Raw genomic sequence first — 20,308 nt, 5'->3', positions numbered from 1 at the left:
GTGACTGGCCCTTTAATACCATAAAAAAGAGACATACAAGGTTTTTCGGTACAGGTAACCAGCCCAACTTCAGATTTGTGAAGTTTTTAATTTAATCAAAGTACATAAATGCATCCACACACACCTATACAAGACATACAGTACATGATGTAAAACATTATACAAAACATTACATTGTTAGCTGTGTGACAAATTATTAGCTATACAAAGAGAGTCCCTAGTCAGGTAAATACTCAAGGCAGAAATCATTTATTGCTGAACCCTTGTGAAATATCATTGTGCACGTACAGCCATTGTTTCACCATCACAGTTGGTGCTGATCATAAATAAGAGCTTAAACTTGGACCTAATCAACTACATTCTGTAAAAAATTTCATTCTATTATTTCAATTACATCCCTCACATTGTTCTGGCATTGTTGAAAAGTTGCCATAAGCCTTTCACGCTGAATTTATATACAATTACTACATCTGCTACTGAATGCAGGTCACAGTTACTGTCTTTGGACTTCAAAACTTTTGTCGACTTATACTTGAGAAGTCAAGTTACATTCTATGTTTCATCTTCTGAAAGAGTAGTGGTGAAGACACAGGTGCAACGAGTCTGGCTTACAGACATGTACGTTGAACAAGACGATGAAGTAATTTATGGTATTCAACTAATAATGAGTATAAATGAACTGAGTCGCTGCTCTGACTTAATGAAACACTTGGTGCATTGAGAGGGAAACGACAATGACAGCAAATATTTGTCAACAAATAATACTTAATAGTAAACCCTTTGTAAAAATGTATAAACACTTCCTACCATGCTCCTAAGGGGCGAGTCCCAAAACCCGGACCGAGACGAGTCGAGACGAGACCAAAAGACCTCCTATCTTACTCATAGAAAAGGTACGGTTTTTTTGCACATAGGCAGCATCTGTATCAATGCCAGGGGAAAAAGGACGTTGTTCCACTTCTGTCTTAGTTAGTCAAAGAAGTGATATCCCACCCCTACCATCGACTTATGCTTGTTCATTTTCGTACATTCTAGTCAGTGGTTACTTAGCCCTCCGAATCTGAATCTTAATCTGAGGCTGCCTCAAATTCCACACACATAACATCCCGGCATAACATACATGAGTGTACTATCGTTAGGGTAGAAAAATGATGCAGAGTCACTGTAATAAAATTAAACATCTGAGCTCTCAGTTTACTTTCCTATAATGTGTTTATAAATGGTGAATCTAATTTCTAAAAAATGATTACTTAAATCTCCTGTATGTATGTTTCTAATACAAGGTTACCTATTTTGAATTCACAGTAGATATCATAGTAGAATCTGAATCTGGCGCTTATCGCTTAGGCCAAAATGCCGACGCAGTTCGCATGTTTCGAGCTCGCCTTGAACTCGAGTTGAAAAACCTAAACAAATCTGTTTTCAGTTGTTCCAATCGTTGATTGTGCTATATCTTGCTTTGTGCATCAATCTTTGACACTCTCAATAAACTGCAAGCTTTCTGTAGTGTGTATATAGGCCTATAATGTATTTACAACGCCTGGCCTGAGGGGTCATTATGGTCTCGTCTCGACTCGTCTCGGTCCGGGTTTTGGGACTCGCCCTCCTAAGGTACACTTTTGAAAAAAAATTGTCGTCTGATGAGCTTTCGGGGAGAAAACACTTGAGTTCACTTTCCATGCATTCACTAAAACACATTTAGATTTGACAATTGCAGTGAAAATTTCTAATTTTCTTAATTTTCAATCACTTCAAAGTTAATTAAGACCATTCTTTAATTTTGGTGGTTGAATTATTTTCTATTTTTGACCTTTAACACATCAGCTCCAATCTGTGAAGAGTAGTGTCTTTTCAGTAATTCAAAATCACCAAAAGGTGACAAAGTATTGGATTTGAAGAATACAATAAGTTAACCTTTTCCGGTTAAATATTCAACAGGTTTGAATAGTTCAGACGTTTATATCATCATTATACCACATTTTACTGGTTATACACTTTCTGAATATTTATTTCAGAAAAAATACTTTTTGTACCTGTGATAAATCTATGTAAATTTTTTGTGCTTTAAAATTTAAAAAAAACATGAAGACCGAGCTACTTATTGACTATTAATTATTGCTCTTCAGAGAATAAACATGTCAAATTAAAATGTAAATATGTGCAAGTTATTGTTTAGCATAAATTACTCAGTATAATTTATCTAAAAATACATATTTTTATGTATAGCTCGGCAAATGTAATGGCAGTAATATTTGTTCAGTGAACGATTCACGGAATCAATATTGTTGAGATTGTTTCACTATGTTCTCTCCATGGTTGAGAGATTGATGTCCATAGTATTGTATTGTTCAAGTAACTGAACACTTGCATGTCAAAATTGCATATCCACTTTCAACCCAATGGCACATCAGATCCATACTGTGCTGTTTTATTATGCCCTTGAACATTTATTGCTGTATAAAGGCAGTTGTTTGCAAAAAACTTTTATGAAAGAATCCAAAGACCTGTTACAATTCTCAAGCAGTTCAAAATAATGCACTTGCTGAAATCAGGAATTTGGATAGTGGTATCGAAAGTACGGGATTTGCATAAAGAGCATACAATTGTGTTCTGAATATGTAAGGACAACCTCTTGTAATAAAGTGGTTCATTTGGTAAGGATGCATTGTCACAAATTACAATCAGAATTATATCTAAGATGTTATATTTTTTTCCTGGTTTTTCGGCAAGACTTGTGCAAATAAGCCCTCTTGTAATATATATCACATCAAAAGTTCCTGAGTTCACATGGTATGTGTCATTTATGTACCTACAAAAGGCTATTAACTGGTTTACAGATTTGGAACTGTTAACCAACAGGGCAATAGTTTGGACAACTGTCATCCAGGTTCAAAGTTCAAAGGTCCAATCTTGTGTCCTGAATATGTAAGTACAACCTCATTGGATGGTTCATTGGTTCATTGGATAAGGTCAAAGGTCCAATCTTTACACACATACATTTTAGAAAATAAAATTGAAGGTTGAAGTGTTTTCTGCAGTTCCGAGATTAGTGAACAAAAAAGAAAATACCGTCAATGACGCTGTACCTTCTCTAATGTGTGGCCAGGTCAGGTAATTGGTTGTTGGCATGGAGTTGTTGGTAAATAGTTGATGATGTAGGGGCATGAGGTGGGATATGGACCCAAAGAACCCAAAAGATGATTAAATACATCAATCAAAAAAAATTCTAAGCTACAGTATAAACTGCCTAAAGATAGTTCAATGTGGAAAAAAGTTAAACAATTCAGAAATAAGAATTAACAGTCCAAAATAGTAATGACGCACTTCCTTACTGACCTGAGTGCATGTGAAATACACAACCTGGCATCTATAAATTAAATGTATACCAAGTGATCATTTCCAGTCACTTTTAACTGTTTTTAATGGATTTTCCAAAGAGTCCTGTGGAAATGATGAAAAACGCTTATCTGGTCTTGTGTTTGTATAACCTCATGGCTGATAATTGTCATAGTATTGAAAAAAAATTGAAAGTGAAGAAATTACTGTTTTTAATAGGCATATTTTCCTTGAAATACATGACCGTGTAAAGAATATATGCTAAAAGTGTTTAAGAGTAAATTTCTTTTCAAAAAATAATTTAATTTGTGACCAAAGGATTTTTATTCTTCGAGTTTACAAATTCAAACATTGCAATTTGTTCAATCATCTTGTGCAGTGCAAAATTTATAAAATGACTGAAAAACAAAAAAAATTGGCAGAATTACAGTCTTTGTGATGTAAAATTATGGGTTGACATCACGATAACTGTTAATCTGTTTGAAGTACTAATATACTATAATTTAAAAAAGAAAAGTTCATGCAGAAACGGTAAAATATATTGTCAGCAATGTAGTGTTAATTTTGACTTTACATCAAAATATGCCTTTGCTGGATACCAAATATATAGGGCGAAATATCAGCCATGTTCAGCAAAATCCACACAACAGCATTGATCCTTTTCTAATTTGATTTGATTTGCTTATGTTATCCTTATATGACAGTCAGTACAATTGGAACTTGAACACAACACAGTGAATAAGTATGCTGTAAATGAAATGGTGTGGCTGCATCCACATGCAGCAATAGGAGTGCCTTTGTCTCTCACCCCTTATTTCCAACCTGTCCCATCCCTGAAAAAATAGTTTGGTCTTATATTTATAATGTTAATAATTTCTGTATTTGTTAAAATGTGCGCATCTCAAAAACTTTTGATCATAAACATTTTCATTGTTTTTTATAGCTGACCAATCAGTTAACCTGTTTATTTTGAATATTTGCACATTTTTCCTCAGTATTTGACATTTTCTGAATACCTTCTTATTCAGTTTGTCATTTTCTAAAAGTTTAAATGTTCCATTGTGTGGTCAAGCTTTCCACAAGCATCAAATGTGGTACTTCATATAGGAGGGTCTGCCTCTAGAGGGCGGGCATCATGAACACTCCTGTGTTTGTTGGTTAATTCCTCCACGTAAACTTCTGATTGTACTGTAAACATTGAACATGGCCGACGTCCGATTTTCCTGTCTAAAACTTTCACTCATTTTCGTTCATATGACTCTGAAACTCCAGGAAACGATTGGGAAGATAGGGTTATCTTGAAATATTGAGGTACTCGCCGATATTTTGCAAAATTAAATGAGAAAAAATGCAAGGAAAATGCCGACAGGCTTGCACAATGACAGTTTTCAGACTCGGAGGCATATGATCATCTCTGCAGATTATGCAACAGGCCCAGATCACGTGAGGCCATGAGGGGATATCCACGCAACTCAGTACCAAACACTAGCGCTCACAGAGTGAGCAAACACAAAGTGAGTACCCCTAACGTCAGCTCAGTAGTCTGTAATAGATTGTAGTCAACTAAGAAACCTTGGAGAAAGGCTTAACACTGTGGCTATGCCGCTAAGTCCCTTTTGATTTTTGTCATAGCTCAAAATCGTTCTCCCACACCTCAACCTGAGCCATGAACACCCCCACCAGTTTATGATATGACCCATCACAATGGCATGACGTCAACGGATCTTGACAGACGGAAGTCTTGACAGACGGAAGTTCTTGACAGCAGCATATTGGTTTTCAACTCTAATACCTTCTCTGTCTATAAATAGACACGAGAAGGTAAAAAATCTTGGTTTTTAGTGAGGAAAATGGATGAGTTTAACAATGTGTTGTAGGGCAAACACTGACACATTTGTTTTTCTGTGGCCTGGTGAGTTGCCACAAATAGTCGGTTTCAGGAGGTCTTAAAGGCAACTCTGAAAACAAAGGTATGTTGTGATCTGAGTATGGCCAGTCAATGTGTATAACCACATCTCACGATCTGTTTGCTGAATTTGATCTTTGCATTAAAATATTAAAACAACAAAATCATGGGTTTGCATTTATACTCTATTCTGACTCTGTTTCTTCAGAGATAAACTGTGGCCATACAACTCTTAGATAATTTCTTATCTCTGTATAAAATTGTGAAACTACAAGCATTTTTCCTGTGACCAAATGCTACATGCATGTCTTGCTTCAGAAGTGCACAAAAAACTTGATACTGGCAATTGCCTCAAAATGTTAAGACTTGTATCTTATCTTGAAAGAAACTCAGAATTTTTTCAATATACTATACTTAACTTTACTTTACAGTGTACCAATGGTCTGTCAAAACATATTTCAATATGCACTGAACACAGTACATTAATTTCAGTTTGCTATGTCAGTTTTTGCCTGTTAAATGCCATTTCATCTCATTGCTACTGCCATTTAAAGTTACATATCACATATATTTTGCCAATGTCAATGAACGTGGCAGAATGACTGTTGACAGAGAGTGACCAGCACTGTAATACTCTATTGAATATGACAATGCGAGAAAATCTGATGTGAATTTTATGTGAGAAATTTTTATATTTGAGAAGATAATTTGCTCCATCAAATGTGATGAAGATATTAGCCTATTTGGCCACAAAATCAAATGAGTAAATCAAATGTGGATTTTTGTGGGAAACTGGTACACTTGTCACAGAGTACCGGTGCGTGTAAAATGTGGAAGTGTAAAATGATAAGTTTAATATTCTAGTATTGTTCCTTCTGTGAGTTGTCTTTGACATTACAAAACTCCTGATGTCTAAATATCATTACTTAGAGGTTAATTATTACCCAGCATCGCCTGTTCCTGTGTCGTATCAGCATGAGTGTCATTTTTGTTGTGTGTCAGACATGAGACCAAGTCAAGTGTCTGATGCAGCACAAATAACACTGATGCTGATACGATGATAGGACCAGGTGATATTGGGTATTATATCATACCAGTATATTGATATTGCAAATACATTGATCTGATTGGTCGGGACGCGAAAAGAACCGTGGTATATTAGCGATATACCACGGCTGGCATGCGCACTTAGCTCTCAGCTTGAGGAAAAGTCCTTTTATGACGTTCCGCGCCAGAATTTCAATATACTGTTATGATATAATAGCAATAAATCACACCCAGCGACGGTATACCTCTCGATTTTGACCATTTCACTTCATATATATGCACTCGCTATATTGCTCGTGCATATATGTCGTGAACTGGTCAAAATCTCGTGGTATGCTATTTTGCTGAAATAAACCAATTTATCATGCATGTCCAGAATTTTACAAATGATGGGGAAAACCTTGAATTTTGAGGCTTTACTTTTATTCCGCCTTGCGTAAAAATATGGAAATAATTGTTGAAACAGGCTTCATTCACAAACCATACAATGTTTCTGCAGAAGTCAACAACATGCACGACAAATTCCCAAATATCAATAAACACCATACAAAAATATAACGAGACTCAAAAACATTAAGTCTAACGAGAAAAACAACTTATAGTGCAATATGTTATTACAATCGTTACCAATCCAAAAACTCTCCTCTGCTTCAAAACTCTCCCGTTTTTGATCATTCCTGATCATCAGGATGGACATGGGTACATTATAAATGTAACTTATTAAACATTCTTGCTGCAGGATAATCCTTGTCATGGGTTACCGGCACTTTTATTCTCTTACTGAGAGGAATCCACAGTACCCTGTGCAACCATTTGTAAAAGCACACCTGCACCTTTTTAATACATGTCACATACCATTGAATTGTGATAGCGTTATTTCACACATTCCAATTCATCTCCCAGTTTTCACACGCTACATTTCACATCAAAAGCCCATGCAGTTTTAGTATCTGACACATGTTTATCACACACTGGACCCAATTAACTGTAAATGTAATTCCAACGGAGCTGGAAGCATCTGATTCCTCATCCAGTGGATCCTATTGTGGCGCACACTGGCAATAAATGTTTATGGAATTGAGTGGATTCAATGGCACGCTGGACATTGATCCGTTCAAAGGTGGATTAGAATCCAAACTGGGAATTGAATCATCGGTGCCAAGGAGTTGCCTATGGACGAGTTGTGCATACATTCCATTCTTAGCAAGTAGTTCCATGTGGTTTCCCTGTTCTAAAACTGTACCTTTGTCAATCACCACAACGCGATGGGCCTTCTCCATGGTGTTCAGACGATGTGCAATGATCAAGATAGTACGGCTCTTAAAGTTTGAATAGATTGCCTGTTGGACCTGAAACAGGTGCAAAGGAAGAAATGTCATAAGGAAATTACTGAGAAATGAAGACTGCAAACGTTCTTACCACCATGGCATTATGGATCAATCATGTTACAACTGTCGTCAGCTTTCTATAGAGGGCGCTGTTTGTGCCAATTTTCACCAGTCAGCTTGTACGTACCTTGGTCTGGGTATCGAGGTATGTAATTGTCTCGAAACTGTCATTGTACAAGCAGAAGTACTGGCTCGTACTTTCATATTACGAGTGACGTATGCAAGCTGTAAGTCTCACATGCCTTTTGACCTAATTTTTTATGAATACGCCTAGGACTATGTTGTATTCCATGGATGAAAGATTTTTGTTTATGTGAAAGGATTTTACGACAAACGAACGCTTAGACACATTTTCTGTGTATATATTCGAAACTCGGAAGTAGGAGCAGGTGTGAACTTCGTATGATTATTTTTTTGGTCGTGAGAGCGGGTTCAGTGCAGTGCGGAGGAATACTTTTAGGCTTTGACTTTCGGACGAGTCTGTACGTACGGGTCAAGACTGGAGACGACGCGACACTCTCTGACTTATTATACGCCACGATGGTAGACTTTTTTGCAGACGTCGATTGTAACATTAAGCTGTTAAAGAAGAACCAAAGAAGAGGTTGCAATGTCCGAACATCAAGGAAGAGACCTCGATTGATTGTAATGCACTTGAACCTACCGCCGTTGTAGATCTTTTTTACTTTCTGGAATTCGAAAGTGCAATGATTTCACAGACATAAAACCTGCGTGGCTCGCGAGTCAGCTTATGACCTCGAAATAATCTGATCACCACATTATGTTAATCACAGTGTACAATGAATAATATGACAGAACCCCATGGCGAGAGAGTGCAAGCGCGCCGTACCAGCGGTATTTGCACGAGTGTTTGCGGGGGATCCGGCGGTCGTGCTTTCACGAGCGCAGCGAGTGAAAGGACAGCCGGAATCAACGCAAACACGAGTGCAAATACCCCAGGTACGGCAAGCTTGCTCGCTCGCCATGGGGTTCTGTTATTATTACATATGTTTGCCCCTGTTTATTTTATCGAGAAAACAAAGGAACTAAAAACACAAGCGAACACATTTTAAATAGTTTACGCGACACACATTGAAAGACAAGGATCACGCGCTGTTCTATTCATTTGCATGCAGGTATGGAATAATGTATTTGGTATTTGCACTGCAGTGCATATACCGGTAGTACGCGCACGCTTCGATGCAAGTAAACTGTGGTACATATGTAACCAGATATGAACTGATTATGCTCACGTGTTTTACAACAGGTTCATTAATAGTAGTACACTTCACAGAACAATGAGATATAGGTAATCACTATATGTAGCTGGTTTTTTTAAACTTCGCACACTACTCTCAGAGTTTAATCACTAATTACAAAACTTTATTTAATATGCAAATGAGCTGTCAATTAACTTGACACTGCTCAATGCTTTATGGGACAATTAGATATCCATCAGATCAACATTTGTAGCACGTTTTATTTAATTTAATGCTGTAATTTTTGAGTAATGTCACTTATTACAAAGTTCATTAAATACGCAAATAAACCCTACATTAACTTGACACTGTTCAATGATTCATAGCACAATTAAATATTTATCAAGTCAATATCTGTAGCACGTTTCACCAAATTTTAGTGCCGAAATTTCAGAGTTATATACCTAATTACAAAGTTTATTAAATATGCAAATGAACCCTTTATTAACTTTATACTACTAAATGCTTTACAACACAGTTAGATATCTGTCGTATCAATATGTGCAGTAGTGTTCATCACATTTGATGCAGTTATTTCGGAGTTATATGACTAATTATAAGACTTCATGGAATATGCAAATGAGCTAATTATTAACTTGACACTGCTCAATGCTTCTCAGTACAATTGGATATTTATCAGATCAACATCTGTAGCAAGTTTCATCAAATTTAATGCTTTAATTTTGGAGTAAAATCACTAATTACAAAGTTCATTAAATATGCAAATGAACCCTTAATTAACTTCACACAACTAAATGCTCTACACCACAATTAGATATCTGTCGGATCAGAATCTGCAGCAGATTTCAGCACATTTGGTGCAGTTATTTTGGAGTTATACCACTAATTACTAAACTTCATAAAATATGCAAATGAGCTATTTATTAACTTGACACTGCCAAATGCTTCTCAGTACAATTAGATATTTATCAAAACAATATCTGTACTCAATTTCACTGACTTGGGTGCTGTAATTTCAGAGAGTTTACTTTATACCTAATAACAAAGTTCATTAAATATGCAAATGAACCCCCTATTAATTTAACACTACTAAATGCTTTACACTACAGTTAGATATCAGTCGGATCAGTATCTGCAGCAGATTTCATCACATTTGGTGAAGTTATATCGGAGTTATATGACTAATTACAAACCTTCATAAAATATGCAAATGAGCTATTTATTAAGGTAAAGGACGACGAATTCGGACGCGCACACGCTTTAGAACGTTTCTGCGCAGATTTAACTGCAGCCTGCCGCAAATGGGTTATTTTGTAGCGCATGTATTTAACATCACCTGTCATTGTTGAAATTGCGGTTTTACCTAATTTTTTGACCCAGTGTCTTAGAAATACATGTGACCTATAACCTTGTCATATTTTGACCCCCTAGGAAGCTGTTTTTTATTCAATATGAGTGAAAAATTAACATTTCTCTCCCATTTATATGGCGCAAATTACCCATTCACCTGGAGATATTGTAAAAAGTAGCGTGGTGACACCCTTTTATTAAAAGTGTAAACTAAATGGTATTATGTCAGGAGTTTATTCGCCAAGTTTGGTCAAAATGACACCATTCAAAGCGACAGGAAGAAAGTTCGAAAATTATGTAGTGATATAATTTCGATATCGTCATTTTGTAAACGATACTTATGTTAAAAATTCTTTACAAACATCATGAAAACTATACATTCAATAGATATGGATCTTAAGTCTTGGAATTTATTAAAATTAACTCATTTACTAAGCGTTTTATAATTGCTTTCTTTAGTTTAAGTGAATTATATCATTTTTATTTATTTCTAACGATGCCATTTTAACGTCCGTTTCCATGGAAACAAGCGTGGTGACCCCCATTTTTTATTTCATTTTTGCACTTGCACAACTTCCAAGAATATTTGTGCAAAGTTTCAAGAAAATGACACCACAACTTAATTTTGACGTAATTCGTAGTACTTCACCTTAACTTGACACTGCCTAATGCTTCGAAATATAATTAGATATATATTAGATCAATATTTGTTGCAAGTATCATCAAGTTTGGTGCAGGAATTTCAGAGTTATCTCACTAATAACAAAAGTTCATTAAATATGCAAATGAGAAGATAATTGACATGACACTCACAGTGTCATCATAATGTTCTTTGATTGTCATCTGTGAAAAGTTTCTTGAAATTTTGTGCAGTATTTCTTGATATATGTCTACACTGTCAGTACCGTCTCCATAGGGAAACCATTGTATGGAAAAATTCGATATTGCATAACTTCATTAATATGCAAGCCACACTAACCAAAATCTAATCAGTTCTTGCAAGAACCACATGGTTTCGTGTACAAAATCTGACTTGAATCCGTTTAGGCGTTTTTGAGTTATCGTGTAAACAGACAGACAGACAGACAGACACACACACACACCAACACACACACACACACACACACACACACACACACGGACAGACAGACAGACAGACATCGCTATGACAATAGCCCACGTGTTTACACACGTGAGCTAAAAAGCACATTATCGGAACCACACTATTATTGGTGTGTATTGTTGAGAATACGGCCCCGCCTATTGAATAATGGTATAGTCAGGTCACTGTGGGGTCAATATTCCTGTTTGTCATCGCGGAGCTTGCAGAAGCCATACAAGATATCGATGCTCGATACTTCTATATTCAATTCGTTCGTTCCCGCTCCTGAACAACAAAAAAACATCACTCAAAACCAACTCATCACATTCCAAACTTACCTAGCTACACTCAGTTCGGTAGATAAGTTCCAGGCATCAGTCGTATTATAAATGCTGACGTCGATTTGTCGATGTCAATGAAGTCGGCGTCGACGTAATAATGTATTTTTACAAATATATATTTTTTTATTTGGCGTTAATTAGAGGAAAATCACATCAGAGGGTGGATGACGTATACATGTATTACAATATCCCGGGTAGGCTAAACTGGCCGTTTTGTTTATCGCTATTATTGCCTACTCCCACCGTACGCCCATCGTCTGTAACTTGCACGCGATGTTTGCACACGAACGAACGCCCAATGCCAGTCACTCAGAGTCGTCGGTTTTCTTGCTACCCAAGTTGAAATATATGTAATTATGAATGTCATTTTTGAAAATTCACTAATGCATGCAATACCAATTACGATGAACCCACAAGTTATTGTTGTTGAGATTTTGTCAACAGTGTTATAAATCTAGTGCTGCAAAGTCAGTAGTAGGGCCTACCAACGTGAAAGACGTTTTGAACTCGTTCCCATACTTGCTATATTCAAGCTGAAATCAGTCAAGTCATTACGTGTTTATTTCTCATATTTGCTATATTTTAGCACCCATACTCAGAACCCCTCTTTGACATTCTGTTTGGCATGTTTCTACGTTCATTTCGAATCCTATTTTGTCTTTTTTTTTCAACGCTCAGTTCGACGCTGTTTTTGTTTTTCCACGCTCAGCTTGACGCTCACTTTGTCGATTTTGGGACCTGCATTACGTCACTCGTACTTTGAAAGTACGGCACATTACGTCACTCATACTTTGCTCGTACAAGCTCGTAGGTCTGCTCGTAGTTCGTCCGTTTTGAGACGATTAGATAAATGGGGTATCACATAGTACAGTAAGAAATTTTTCAAATAGGCAACAAAGTGTCATTTATTGGTCATCAGGGAAGTGGTGGTTCACATGCGTATCCTCTTAATTCTTTGATGAAAATATTCTTGATGGGGAAAACAGTGTGCAATAATTAGTTAATAGCTGGTCAATTTGTCAGGTGGCTGTCTAAAATGATCGACACTCTGATAGTACTTCTCTGAACAGAATGCCATTCAACTTCTAAAATTTTATTAGCTCATTAGAACAAGTTACAAATTTCTTAAGATTTCCTTGAGTCAGCCTTTCACCTATGCACATATCAAAATCTTCTGGCATAAGAGAGAACATTTTTGAATTAGTATTGCACTATGTTAGATTGAACTTACAGGGCACGACACTGATCCTGACAATGGTAGACCCCAAAACAGCAACTTTTCAATAACGACTAAATCCTTTCAGCACCAAAGTCAATGTCTGTCACCTTTACAAAATTTACCCTAGTCAATTATTTAAGCAATAAGCCCCGCCACAGGAGGGTATACACGAGATTTTGGTACAATGCGCGACATATAGCACGTCAGCCGATAGGCGAGTGCTATATGGAGCGAATTGTACCAAAATCAATTTTATACCCTCCTGCGAAGGGGGTTATTGCTATTATATTATATCAATTTCCGTGTCTTTGTTGTCTTACTTGCCAATGGGTATTTTCATCACTCTAAGCCCGAAATGCAGAAAACAGACGTCTGAGAGATCGAACGTCGGAAATTCTGCGCCCGAGACCAAGCATTTTTATAAGTTGGGATTACGTACAGGCACACAGTATCCTACGATAAATACGCATTATGTTCATATCAACATTGCATTTTATTCGCATGCAACACGAACACTATGACTATACTTGTCATAAATACCTGCTGCCATCGCATAGAAAATGGGTCAAGAGTTCAAATCAAAAGAAAAAAGTAACAATTTTTTCATAAATTTACATAAGAACAATAGTCCTGGCTTTTTTGGCATACTAAAAATAGATTTGTCTCATTCTGTATCACATACGTGTATACGGTATACTTCGACCGTCGCGACATTCAGAGGTGCCACAGTGAAGTTACAGATTCTATTTTTGATGGATAATTTGGACGTTAATTGTAACAGAAAACAAGCAGTTTTGAAATAATCCAGACTTGCGATGACTGCAACTGTGATGAACAGTTGTGCAGGGAGAGTTGGACGCTGACACTGCTCGTTGCATTTGATGTCAAATTTCGTCGCAGTCGCCAGGAGTTATTCCATTGTTATTTTGAACTTCATGGTCGACATCATTAGGACATCCCCGGTCTGTTACAGCCCAAACTTTGGTAAAGAATATCTGATATACCGTAACTGTGAGGAAGTGTCAATTTATTTGTGTATGAACGAATGCTATCTTCATTTTAAAGAGCGGTAGGATCGCTTCTGAACTCCCGCAAAGTTCACGGTGCGGCGCGCGCTATGTCGCCCTAATATTTGTGTGCATCACACCCCGAATGTGCTGCTTCAGAGATGTCTTAGTTTCATCATGTATCCCAACTTATTTTACACCAAGAGGTGAGTTACAGACCCACACTTTATCTATGTATCAAGATTCGGTCTTCGGTCTTTGAAACAAAGTGGACTATTTCGGTTTTTCTCGAGGGTCTATGGTTTAGATAGGTACGTTCAAATGCATTGATCGGGCAATTTTCGAAAATGCTTGTTTAGGGGCCCGTTTTACCATCGCTATCAGTGCTAAAACAGTATTTTAGCATCGGTGGAATGAGCTCTCGTCCAATCAGAATGGCGCATGGTACATGATATAATATAATTTCAGATATTTGCCAAAATTTTGATGAAAAACAATTACATGAAATGTGATGTCTGTTTGTTCCAAAATTATCAAAAACCTTACAGAAAAATTCATAAAAATTTTGGTAGGAAACATTACAGTACTCAAAGGGTTAAAGCTCCATGTTACTTTGACATTGACATGTGCAGCATGTTGCCACAATTTTTCCCCCCTCCCGATGTACACTTACCAAGTACTCACTCTCTGAGTCCAAAGCACTTGTAGCCTCATCCAGGAGTAAGACTGTTGGATCTCGGATCAGAGCCCTTGCTATAGCAACTCTTTGTTTCTGACCACCTGCAGGGAGTCGAACAAAGGAAACTTGGCTTATTCTGTTGATTTTTGTTCAAAGTTCTGTATTGCAGACAACAATATGGCATTGTTGAATTCAGAAAGTACGGCGTATGTGAATGAAAGCTGCATGGATGATATATTGGGCGAGTCGTATGCCAGTACATGCCATCATGCTTAGCTCAGCCTGAGTTCAGAGAAATTGCCATATAATACTATTAACCCTGTTTACTTACATCTTACATCATTTCAGAGCACTATTATGTGGTTTTTAAGTTTTTTGCCACAGTGAACTTTTAAGTATGATTGCAAGAACTGAGAATGTGACATAATTCTATCTATCCCAGTGATAGAATGCACACTGCACACTCTCAGCAATTATTTAATATGTACACTTAAACAAATGTGTGTTATGCACACTATACAGGGCAATACTATGCAATACATAAACTTATTGAACCATAGATCTCTCTGTAGCTTATGGAAAAGAGAATTATAAAATGATAAACACAGAATTAAATTCATGATATGCCCAGCATGGAATGTTGGAAAATGGTGGTGTATGGATGGGCACTCACAGTGTAAGTGGCAGCAATGCATGACTCAGGTGGAGGTGTGGTCTGGGGTGATAGGAGAGCCTGTATGGCCTGTAGTAGCATCCACAATAAATGACACCTTGATTGCCACAAAACTTGAGTCTTTATTTCACTGTATGTTTGCCACTTGAACAGTGTGCGAAATTAAGAGAAAATAGCTTCAGGTCATAAGGACCTGCACCAAGCAAAAGCTTCAGGTCCTTACAGAAAACTGCTGGTCCTCAATGAAGGCAGTTGTTAACGACCATTAAAGTCAACTTCTCCACCAATACTATGCTTTTGAATGTTGTAATATTTAATTTTTCATGTCCTTTTATCAATAGACTCAGCAAGTATTCACTATAAAAGACTATTGTTCACATAGTGCAGAATAGTGTAAGTAAATGATCATGAAATATTCATCTACATGATCTGGAATCTGACAGGATCTGTCATGGGCACACATTTATCAAATTGAATGTTTTCCACCAGGGGGGACTATGGGACTAACAGGAGAATTTGACATTTTTTCTAGCCATGTCAAATCCCCCACTCTCTGACCATAAAATGATGTCAAACACCCAGGGGCCAGGGAATACAGGTTCATGCACTGGCTACATGTGGATGATGAAAGCGAGAAAGTTTGTCTGTCGACTTTCTATGGGGAATGTTGTTCTCTGCATTGCTGAGTACAATTGTAAACTACACCAAGGCATGTGATATTGTGATTTGAAATTGGTTGGCGCGCTGAAAATCACTTCTGAAATAAGCCAACGCAGGTGGTAGAAGAGTGAGTGAATAACTTAGTACCCTGAAAACAGTCATGAGTAAGGAGAGCGTATGAATTAATTTTTATGCAAACATTGATCACTACGACTTTTTTATTGTAACGTTAAACAGAAGGGAGAAAATACCTGGTATGTATTTTGATATGACGTATGGATTACTTTCAAAATTTTTCAATAAATATGCTTAAATATGACCTCTCTTGTATTCATGAAGAAACAGATGAAGTTATACTTTTAATTAAAAGGACAAGTATCGTAACTTTTTCTCAGTTATAGAAATTGCAGACAACATGAATGCCACATATTTTCTGATCAAACTGTTTGCCTGAGTGATTGCTGGGTCTCATCGCCCTTTGAAAGCTTAAAGTTATTAAAATGACACTGAAAAGTTTGACAGACACTCGATACTGCTGAAAACCATCGCTACACGATCAGTAAATGATACCGTAAAAATCTTAAAAGACTTAATTTTTGCGACATTTAGGCCTATACAGTCCAGGATGACGGTGAGTTTTTCCTGCATGTCGTAAAACGGTATACATCGAAACAATTTGAAGCCCTACTCTCGGCCTCTGAGAGTATACACGACGGACCGTGCAACTAAACAAAACTGTTAATGATAAGGCCGCTCTGTTTTATAAAATGTACATTTGTTATCACGATAAATCGTGGTAACAGTCGGCCTTGTGAACTTTGGTTGAAGACCAACGAGCAAAAGCAAGATGTTCTAGTGGTCCACAAACAAACGCAGCGAAACGTGAACTTGCCTGTCGACTGCAGATAGCGAAGGCTGTCGTGTAACATCTTATCCTTGTATTGGGCGTAGTTCAAAACCATGGAGGTAAAACAATACCTCCATGTTCAACACCTAATATGTTTATTTTAGTCAACAGCACTGTTCTCGTAGTAGGTTTTTGTCTTAAACTCTTCTATGAACCGCTGATGTTTTGAACGCTTTAATGGAAAATCAAAGCAAAGAAAACGGAGTCAGTTTGATAAAATGAAGGGCTGTATTATGTACATTTGTGTACATGTAAATTCCAAACACTTACATGTAAAGTGTGGAACTAGTGAAGTGATTCTGGGTGTTGTTATCATATGACACAGATATGCTAACATTACCGGGCTTACACTCACTAGACAAGCATTATTATAATATTGTGTCACATTGTTGCACCAAAATCAATGCATTCCATTGCTAGAATCTGCATGCGCGGACGTAATTCATACTGATCTGAATGTAATCAGCTGCACCGTGCTCTGCGCGTCGATCGGAGGGATTAGACTCTTCGTAAATGTAAAAAGTCGCAAGACCAAAAATTACTTTGTTGCGACATTAATGTCAACCCTTCCCCCCCCCGTCTGGCGTACCATAGAGATCGAATTCCCCACTACCAGGACACGAAGTGCGATCAATATACCCTGTTGCCCCTCACTCCAAAGGCGGAAAACATTGATAGGTGCACGACATTCAAGTCTGAATCACATGATTCAGAGTCAGTCATCATCTGCGTCTGTTACAGGTATTGATGGAGAAATTTTCATCATTTATTCCAAATTCCAGTCGGTCATATTAAGAACCGACATGTTGCTAAAAACTTTCGGCCCGACGAGAAATCTGTCGGTCTCGGACCGTCGGACCAACGTTAATTTCGCACACTGCACTTGAATGCTTGTGCAGATTGTGTATACAAATGCATACACACCAGTAACACGCACCATAAGAAACACGTAAACTGAAATATTACAGGAGAAAACACTACATTAGCATAAGATACTGTTTTGATAAATAGCGCCACCAACGGACGCAATGAGAAACATTCAAATGCTTGCTAGCTAACTCTAAAGTTTGATTCGGATAGGATACTTCTGAGTACACAATAATAGGATACTATTTGTTTTATAACCAATACTAATACATGCAGCGATGTTTCTGCGATGTTTCAATGTCAAGATTTGAGTCTAGATGTTATGTGTTCTACCAGTACAAATTCTGAGTTCCATGTCCGTTGTAAACATGTGACCGACGCATCGATGGTAACATCGTAGCAAAACAGAAAAATAAAACTCCTTGAAGGACATCAAACGACTCTCTATAGTGTTCACAAAATATACACACCTCTGTATCCGGATTAGCCGCGAACTTTATGCTACTTCTATCACAAGACTCTCGACTCAGGCAAAATCTCCTGAAGTCTCTCAAATCTCCTCTTCCTTTTCTTCTTGTACTACGCATGCGCTAGAGCGTCCTCAACATCAAATTCTTAAAGCCAGACGGCAACATCCCGGCCCCTTTAATTATGCAGAGGTATACTTGGAGTAATTAACACCAATTTTAACCAATATATGAATAATTTGAACTTCCTTACCAGTCTGCACGATAACCCGGCTTTTGAGGTGTGGCCGGTACCAGCGATTTGATTGGGTGTTGTAGGGTGATTGGCATGTGTTTATGTTAGAAACCATTTTCTTTAATGGGTGGGTTCAATCGCTAGGGTAAAAATAAAAATTAATTTTTTTCATCATATGAAGATATTTTACAATAATTTGATATTGTTCGTAATTTATTCAATTAAAATAATTATTTTCTTGATGATTTGAAGACGTTGACAACCTCAGTATGCACGAGTTCTATGACACTTAAATTTCCCACCCTCCGCATAAATGGTTGACACTTCGACGAGAGTTGACCGCTGTCGATAACATCAAAACATTAGAACAAGAAACTCACATGATTCTTAAAGTTACTGATCAAATTTAAAGCTAATGATGTTTCTTGAGTAGAAATAAAGATAGGTACAAACCGTACAAAAATGGCTTTGTTTGAACGAACCTACATTGAAAGGTCTAAATGTAGCGATCACATGAACATCCCGACCGGTCCAACTACCCGTCGACTGCCGTACTGTCAAGATTCGATGTTTAAAACACCAAAGAGCTGCTGTTTAGCCCCTGCTGTGTACCAGCCCCGAAAGAGTACTACCACATTTATAGAAAGCTACAAAATATGCGTCTCTTTTTACTCACAATTACTGAATCCTGTCTCAAAACTGTCATCCATATAATTTCCTGACGGGCAGTGTCACTGAGTGTGTGAATACCGGATACGATCATCGTTGCATGGACATACCACAGATGATCGTTGACACTCGCTGGAAAAACGACGGCTGGGACTATTATTTTGTTCGGTTTTACAGAGTGTAATGGGCTCAGGTACAGAGATATCGACTGATTACAGATATTGGAAGGTAAATTGCCTGTAGGGCAGTGACGGGCAGCAGTATGACCCTTGATCGAACGTACACTTGCAACACTGCCTGCGATCGCAGACCAGTTGTGAGATCGACAGAAATTTTAGTTGTTGGGATTTTTTCAACAAATACGGGCTACCACAAGTTTACCTCTGAATGCAGTTGTAATTAGCAACCTCTATTACATTACATTAATACAGAAAATGTGCTCATACGCCGACGAGTTATTCCGTATTGTGCAAGTTTTGTGCATTTCGAGTGGCTCGCCGGTGAAGCTATGAATGACCACGCACGAGTGAGTAATACACGACAGCTCATTATGCATGACCTCATTATGTCTAGCCTCTTAACCAATAGGCGCAGCTTTGAGATGTCATGTGATACTATTCATGAGCATTTGTTTACAACATATGCGATTTTCCCGCCACGTCGTTAGCCTGTGTTTTCTTGATTATCTACGCCTATTTTACCTTATTAAGGCATAGCTGATGAGTCATACTTTGAGGGCAATGATAATCAGCTAAGCTGCATTCAAGAAAATGGAAAGGGATTGGCTAGTACCGCGCTTCGCGCCCTTACGACTGGGATTTGACATGTGTCAATCAATGGTTTTCACTGCAAGTTCCTCGAAATCGTGTCAATCAGAGCAAATTACCGACGAGGGGGCAAGCCCCCGATGAGTAACATGAAGTTGTATGTTGCCAGGAGTAAACCATTGCTGATTGGAGAGGTTTGCATTAGTCTGACGGTACTTAAAGGTGGAACATAATCGGCTTGAAAATTTTAGGGTTTTTCATTGTTTTGCTCAAAAGTTAACTGTGCTGAGAACACATTTTAATGAACCACAGAAACGATTAATCATTTTTAAACAATTAGTAATACCTAAAGGCCTTATTTTTCATACTAAATTGTCTACATGATTTTTAGACCAAAAATTACAAAGTTTCAAAGAGAGGTCCTGTCAACCCCATAGAAAATGTACCCTTCATTTCTTCGTGCAGTGA

General features: G+C 37.5%; 1 protein-coding gene across 5 annotated transcripts in view; it reads right to left on the bottom strand.

Annotated features, from left to right (window-relative positions):
- Positions 1-41: 41 nt before the first annotated feature.
- The window catches only part of LOC139126639 (ABC-type oligopeptide transporter ABCB9-like), a 96,560-nt gene continuing 76,293 nt past the window's right edge, over positions 42-20,308 (bottom strand). For 4 of the 5 annotated variants that reach the window (XM_070692699.1, XM_070692696.1, XM_070692697.1 and 1 more), the window contains 2 exons: positions 14,590-14,696; positions 42-7,638 (listed from right to left, as the gene is read on the bottom strand). In XM_070692699.1, the coding sequence (XP_070548800.1) occupies positions 7,330-7,638; positions 14,590-14,696 (416 nt within the window). In that variant the 3' untranslated portion in view covers positions 42-7,329. The remainder of the gene's footprint in view (positions 7,639-14,589; positions 14,697-20,308) is intronic. The other variant, XM_070692700.1, reaches the window with a different exon arrangement.

This window comes from Ptychodera flava, unplaced genomic scaffold, assembly GCF_041260155.1.
Source record: "Ptychodera flava strain L36383 unplaced genomic scaffold, AS_Pfla_20210202 Scaffold_112__1_contigs__length_238456_pilon, whole genome shotgun sequence".
NCBI classification, from domain to species: Eukaryota; Metazoa; Hemichordata; class Enteropneusta; family Ptychoderidae; genus Ptychodera; species Ptychodera flava.
The sequence above is the reverse complement of the archived record's forward strand: the minus strand, read 5'-3'. Positions and strand labels throughout refer to the sequence as shown.